Source organism: Lepidochelys kempii, chromosome 24 (genome assembly GCF_965140285.1).
Source record: "Lepidochelys kempii isolate rLepKem1 chromosome 24, rLepKem1.hap1, whole genome shotgun sequence".
Classification (NCBI taxonomy): Eukaryota; Metazoa; Chordata; order Testudines; family Cheloniidae; genus Lepidochelys; species Lepidochelys kempii.
This window is the reverse complement of record NC_136403.1, coordinates 7,625,213-7,632,151: the sequence shown is the minus strand read 5'-3', so window position 1 is coordinate 7,632,151 and position 6,939 is coordinate 7,625,213. Positions and strand designations below refer to the sequence as shown.

General features: G+C 41.1%; 1 protein-coding gene across 4 annotated transcripts in view; it reads left to right on the top strand.

The window, feature by feature from the left end:
- Positions 1-6,939, top strand: part of ARNT (aryl hydrocarbon receptor nuclear translocator) — a 38,798-nt gene continuing 31,859 nt past the window's right edge. For all 4 annotated transcript variants that reach the window (XM_073323394.1, XM_073323396.1, XM_073323393.1 and 1 more), the window contains exon 1: positions 1-108. In XM_073323394.1, the coding sequence (XP_073179495.1) occupies positions 84-108 (25 nt within the window). In that variant the 5' untranslated portion in view covers positions 1-83. The remainder of the gene's footprint in view (positions 109-6,939) is intronic.

The following is a 6,939-nucleotide window of genomic DNA, read 5'->3' as shown; positions in this document are numbered from 1 at the left end:
CGGGGCGGGTTTTCCTGCGCCGCCATCTTGGAAGTGGCGGTGGGACTGAGCGAGCGGGCCGGCGGGGGGGCGGTCCCGGGCCCATGGCAGCCGCCGCCGCCAACCCGGGTGAGTGCAGGGCCCGCCCGCGCGTGGCAAGGGGGCCGGGGACCCTACGGGGGCCGGGGCAGGGGGATGAGAGAGGGGCCTGACGGAGGGGGGGGGGGGTGACTGATGAGGGACCTAATGGGCAAGTCTTGGGAGAGGAGGGGAAGGGGTGACCGGGGGGGGGGGGGGAGAGGGGAGGTAAGCTTGGGAGGGAAGGGGTGACCGGGGGGGGGGGGGGGAGAGGGGAGGTAAGCTTGGGAGGGAAGGGGTGATCGGGGGAGGGGGGGAAGCTTGGGAGGGGAGACCGGGGAGCTTGGGGGGGGAGGGTGGACTGGAGGGGGCGGGCTGGGTGCCAGGGATGTTTGTGCTGAACTCAAGGTAGTGGAATTTAGAAACTCTAGATCTGAGAGTTGGGGTTGGGGTGGGTCTCCCCTCCTATTTAAACTTGGGGGGGGAAGGCTTAGCTGGGGCCTTTAATGGGGAATACATGAGGTGGGGCTGAACCTACTCCTCTTCTCCCCCCCCCCCCATGAATCCTCCCCTATTTTTTCCTTCTGCACTTCAGTTTTGTGCACCAGGTTGTGTTGTGTTGCTGGCTAGCATGTGCCTAAGCATACCCCGCTTCCCTTCAAGGTCCACATGTGCATACAGCCCAGGCTGTATGCTCCTGTGTCTCTCTTTATTCTTTATTTGTAAAATGATTGCTGGTTGGCGTGCCGTAGGTGCACTCCAGAGAATTCTAATGTTTTATTTGTGTTTTTTTTAACGGCTAATATTGGGGTGTTATTTCCAGATCTTTTATTTTGTATGTTGACTTGTTTTTGCCCTGGCAAGGCACAAAATCTACTCTTGCTAATTGCTCAAAATGTAAGGACTTTGTAGTTTATAGCAATAAAAACAATATCCCATTTCATCATTTCTAAACTGATTGTCAAAACTAACAGCACACAAGGGCATGAGTGGAGTGTGTACTCTGCTTCTAGCTTTCTCTCTTTGTAAACTATAGCTCAGTGGTTTGAGCATTGGCCTGCTAAACCCAGGGTTGTGAGTTCAATCCTTGAGGGGGCCATTTAAGGATCTGGGGCAAAAATTGGGGATTGGTCCTGCTTTGAGCAGGGGGTTGGACTAGATGACCTCCTGAGGTCCCTTCCAACCCTGATAGTCTATGATTCTATGATTTACAACAGGAGCTCTTTTTGTCTGAGTGTAGGGGGAAATCTGGTACTTCTGATACTTGCTGATTTAAAATGGAATCTTTCACATCTCATTGTAGATTACTGGCTAAAATCTTCTCATTTGTATTGTTGTATATCTGTCACAAGTTCCTTGATGTCAGTGAAGTTATTGTTGATTTACAGTGTTGTAACTGGTTTACAGTGTTGTAACTGAGATCAGAATTTTGGCCTCTGCTTGTGTTCCTTTGTGGTGTTTTCTGTTTATTCTCATTTGTGTCTTGAGGCTGATTAGGGGTCTTGGGCTGAGAGAGTTCAGGTTCATCTAGTACTGTTCCATAGAATTTTGAAGGATGAAATTTTCATTCTAACTAAACATAATTTGCATATAGTAACCTTTTGTGGCTTTCAAGATCAAGAAAGCATCTTGGGTCTTTAGCTTGTGGTGAGCTTGAGGCGAGGGCGCAGCACTGACGTCTAGAAATACGTGGTTGTGGTTTCACATATAAAGAACTGAAATTTTACAACAACCTTAAGCTAGAGTTGCCCATAATTGAGTCATTGGTGCTTGTGTTGCCATTCAGTCAGAATATGGCAACTGAGATTGAAATGGAGACCCCGATCATGCAAATACTTACATATGTGCTTAACTAATCAATGAGACTCCTCAAAGTAGTAAAAAGTTAAGCATGTACATGTTTGCAGGGTTGGGGCCTTATTAAAGATATTGCTCCTTTCTTGTCTGCTTGGACTGTTTTATTTTAGTGTTGAATTTTGTTTTCTCTTGCAATTTCATGAGCAAAAGAGGTGTAGTTAAATCCACGGCAATAATTGCTTGATGCAGTAAAGCTAGAGAAAAAACATTTTGTAAACCAGACTTTGTAGCACAATAACATTTCTTTGAACTACAAAGGAAATACTCAAATGAGTGCTTTTTATTGTTCACACATGACACAATGTTTATGCAACTTCATCCTGCTGAGTTGCATGATATTTAGCATTATAGAGGCACTCTTTAAACATTGCTAAATTCACATGTCAAGAACAAGTTTTCCATCTGTGGTTAATGTTTATAACTGCATGGCTGCAGTGTGACAAGCAGAGCAATAATAGCTTGGTTCTCTAAACAGGAAAAATTATTTACTCTCTGCATAAGCATTCATTGTATACACAAGGATAATGTTTGTAAGATAAATTATTTATCAGCTGCTGTCCTTGCAATCTTTGACCCCCTTTTTCCCCTTTGGTCTTAAAAAGTGGACTACAAAGTTCAGGTGAGTCAGTGCATATTTCTGGGCTTAACTCAATGTCCTCCTATTAAGGAGGCTGTGAGTGTGGTGATGGGTAAAACTGTTAACAAAATATGTTGCAATTTACAACTTGTTAAAAGCACAGCAGTTTCAACATTAGGGCCCAGATCCTTAAGTTCTGCACAGGAAGACCACTGTGCCCTTGTGGACCCTCACTGACTTCACTGGAGTTCTGCAGGTGCAGGGTGTGTTTGTGCCAAACAGCTTGCAGAATCAAGTCCCAAGCCTGTTTAGTGGAAGCATTCAGTGCACGTTTCTGGGCTTAAGTCAATTTTCACATTAGCCTTGCTGTTCATAAGTTCTTATGTTTCAACCTAAGCAGCAAGCAACGTATAACGTATTGCTGAGTGGACTACTTCTTTTCATTTAAAAAGAAGTACTTCTCACATCTTAAATTTCTTCTTAAAGCACCATATCTTTCCACCAGTCAGTCCCCCAGCAGTTAATCTATGGCTCCCCCATAGTTTAAGGTTTGATTGCAATTCTCTTCAGTCATTTAAATCCTTCTTTCATTAAGCATAGTATCTTAAGGATAATTTTTAATGACATTTTGGTTGTTGGTAAGATTTTTGATTGGAATAGTGGACTAACATCCCAAGAATAAAAGGGAATAGTGAAAGGAAAAAATGCATCTCAGATGGAAGTATACAGTGAAAACTGCTTTACTCAAATCAATCTACAAGCTTAATACTTTTTTGGATTATGGGAACACTGTTAAGGTCGATAGGACAAATATTTGACCTTCTAGTTTTGTTATGAACCTCCATTCCCTGTTGTGCCTATCTGCTTTTTTGGTCTTGGCAGTAAAGTGAAAGCTACAAGGTTTATTTGTTGTTGGATTCTTGTTAATGTCACCTTCTTTTCCTAAGAGCCTTGGTAAAGCATGGGGGTGTGAACTGTGCCCTGACTCATAATAAATGCACAGCTCTTCTTTCTTTCTTTTTTTTAAAATATGCTCTGTTTTTTAAAAATACCTGAGATGCTAAAGGTGACCAAGACATTTGGAAAACATGTCACTTTTAAGGGTAATCAGATTTTTTTTGACTGACTTACGTTCGGGTTTGCTGTGATTTCTTTCCTACCCTCCCTAAACTGGGGAGACCTATTAACATGGGCTTTATTTAAATGAAACAACACCAGTATGCAATTCCCTTCTTAAGCATAGTTATGCAAACCAGTAAAGTCAGGGACACTATCCAAACAGTAAAGCTTGCAGTTCTGTGAGTGAAAGAGAAGAATGCAATAATCAAGTCTTCTAACTAGTTAGGCCTACCGCTCTGTTGTAGCTACTATCAGATACTGATCAGCTTTTCTGTAAACTTCCTTGCTGTTTCCATACCTAGCCTATTATCAAGTTTTGGTCAAATAAGTCTTGTGCTAAAATATGCAAAACTGATACTGAACTGGCTGAATTGGCATGTGCAGAGCTCTTAAAGTACACAATTCTGAATTCAGCCATTCTGTCTTTAAAGTTTTTACTTCTGTGATATTCCACCATTTTCATGCCACCAGTTGAGGCAACCTCCTTCACAAACAGAATTGATGTGCAAATCTGGATATTCAATTTTAAATGCTAGAAGAGAAGGAAGGAACTGAAGGTCATGTTCCATCAGTTATGTTTCAGTCTCTTCCTGTTCTGGACTGAAGCTATGGTGTTTTGCATTTGCAGTCAGTCATATTGATTAGAAATGCAAAAGATTCATAGCTTCTCTGCATTTTGTGTGTTTTTGTTCTTTTGTGGTCCTGGTTTTGGGGTGGTCATTTGATATGATGGGTGCTGAAGGCAAACATGTATTGCTTCTGGATGGAGCTGATGTTGAAGAGCTGCTGGAAAGGCTTGGAAGAAAGACTTGCATCTTATCATTTTGACTATGTTTCTCTGACGATAATGTAAAACAGATCCTGTTTGCAGGGTCATGGAAGATCTGCTCTTCCACTTTGGCAGACAAAAGTTTCTCTCAGTGACGCATTTGATCTTGCAGAAAGTTGGTTTCTTCACACTTAAGAACATGACTCTTTCCTGTCTTGCTGCTTAACTCCTGACAGTGTTTACAATTTACTTCAATAGAATAATGCTGTCACTGCTTCAGTTGATCCGTTACTTCAGACTATTCAAATGCTTGTTTCCTACCACTTCATCCGTAGGCAGCTTTAGTCAGAACTTCATACGCTGACACTTGATGATCGCTATTTTTTAGTTTCCTGTATTGGTCAGCAGCTTCCAAGTTTAATACAGTGAGAATAAGAAACTGCTTAATGAAGTTGAAGTCAGTGCTGAGGACTGAAAAGGATGAAGAAGCCAGTGGCATGCCCAACCTTCATTTCAGACATTTCTAGGTTAGCAACATTCTGAACAGTTCATAACTCCACCGTTTTCCTCTTGTGACCATTGATTCCACCCATTAGCCATGTCCTTCTTTTCAGTCTCTCCACCTGTTTCCCTTCACCTCTAGGCTCTTGGGTAGTTTTATAACTCTAATGTTCCCTAAGGCACCACAAGCCTTGATCTCATCCCTTCCCTTCTAATTTCAGTATAAAATTTGTATTCAAACTAAGGTTGGAAAAAAGACGGGAGCTTGATGCTTAACATTTGAAAGGGATTTATGTTCATATAAATATTTCCAAATGACAAAAGTTCTCATATTTTTAACACACAATTTTGAAAGAGGGTTTTTTCCCCCCAGGTGAAGGGAACAAAAATGGATTTTCCACAACGCTTTTTTTATCCCTTTAACACTTAAATATGGGACTTGTCCTTCTGTAACACTTTCTACCCTCTGATCTCAAGGCACTCTACAGACTTGGTTTTCTTAAGCCTCACAACCGTCCTCTGAGGTAGGCAAGTGTGCAGTGCGGTTTCAGTTTTTACAGATAGGGAACAGGCAAGGGGTAAAGTGACTTGCCCAAATTCATATGGTGCAGCTGTGTTAAAAAAACAACAAAAAAAACCCTGAAGCCCTGTTATTTTAGCTCTCAGTCCTGGCAGTGGCCCTTGGAAATGTAGTGAACGTTCAGACAGACCAGAAAGGAGCTTTGTTTAAAAAATAATAATTAAAAAAAAATTGCTGTTTTGCTCGTAAATCAGTCTTAAAAATATACCGTCATTTCCTTCCTCCGTCTTTAACCGGAAGTTCCTCCCACCTTAATAGAACAGTGACATACAGTGTCAGTTTCAGGAACTCCAGAAATGCAAATATCATGGTTTAAACCGGAAAAAATTACATGCACCATAAAGCCAACAGCTCCTTGAGCAGCCACATATGCACAAGTTTAGACAAAAAGCAAACTCCTCCTTCGAGATTTCTTCTAAACCACTTAAATTACCCTCAAACCGAGGATTAGGTTTTACTAAACAAATGAAGCAACATCAACACCATATCGCTGAGTACTATATGCTTTAGATCTCAAGAGACAGGAGAAGCTATGTATTTAAAAAAACCAAACAAACCAGATTCAAAACTATTGTGTTCCCCAAACATTTAGGCAATCAAAACATTTAAGAGCCTTATGCAGCAATAGGTGGTCTAGTCACCAGAAAGGAAGGAGGGAAAGGATGTTTTTTTACTAAAACATAGGTCTTTCCAGACACACCGGGAACTCATCACTTTATGGGGAAAATTCTTTGAATAGGTTTTATTTTTCAAACATCCATAAAAGTTTGACAGGGAACATAGGCAAGAACCTAACTGCCCTTTGCCCTTAATCTCCTTTGCCATATTGAATTCACCTGCAGAATGGGTTTTTCATGATGACAAAGTTTTGGGGCTTTTAGTAAGCCGTCATCTTTAAAAAAAAAAATGAAGTACCCTCTTCTGTTGCTATAGTTTGGTATTTATATCTAGAATTCCCATGCTATTGATAAGGCTGAGAATAATAGCTCTGTGAATTGCCAGGCTCAATAGTTATTTATTCCACAGAGCAGTCGCCCTTGGTAAATTCTACAAATTGGCATAGCCTTGCTGTGATGATATGCAGCGGTATGAACCAAACTCAGGTGGGAGGTGCAAAAGAGACTAATGCAGGCTAGCAGTGTATTTTGGTGAAATGTTTTGGGAGACCTGCATGTACTGTTTAAAAATGCTTTGGAGTATTAGGTTCTAATCTCTTTGAAATCAGATCACTTGAATTCTTGCACAAATGCATAACAAAAAATGTTTGACTATTAACAATGACAGTTGTTAGCATATATCTTTTTGCTGTGTGGGGAGTGATTTTTCTCACAGAATGACTTTAAAAATCCCCCAAAGCTAGTCTAGTCATGGAGTAGATAATGCATATTTCATGCCCAAAATATCTAACATAAGTGTCTTGATTGATTTGTGGCTGTGTGCTGTTCATTTTACTTCAAATGGATGGATTTTGTTATGGTT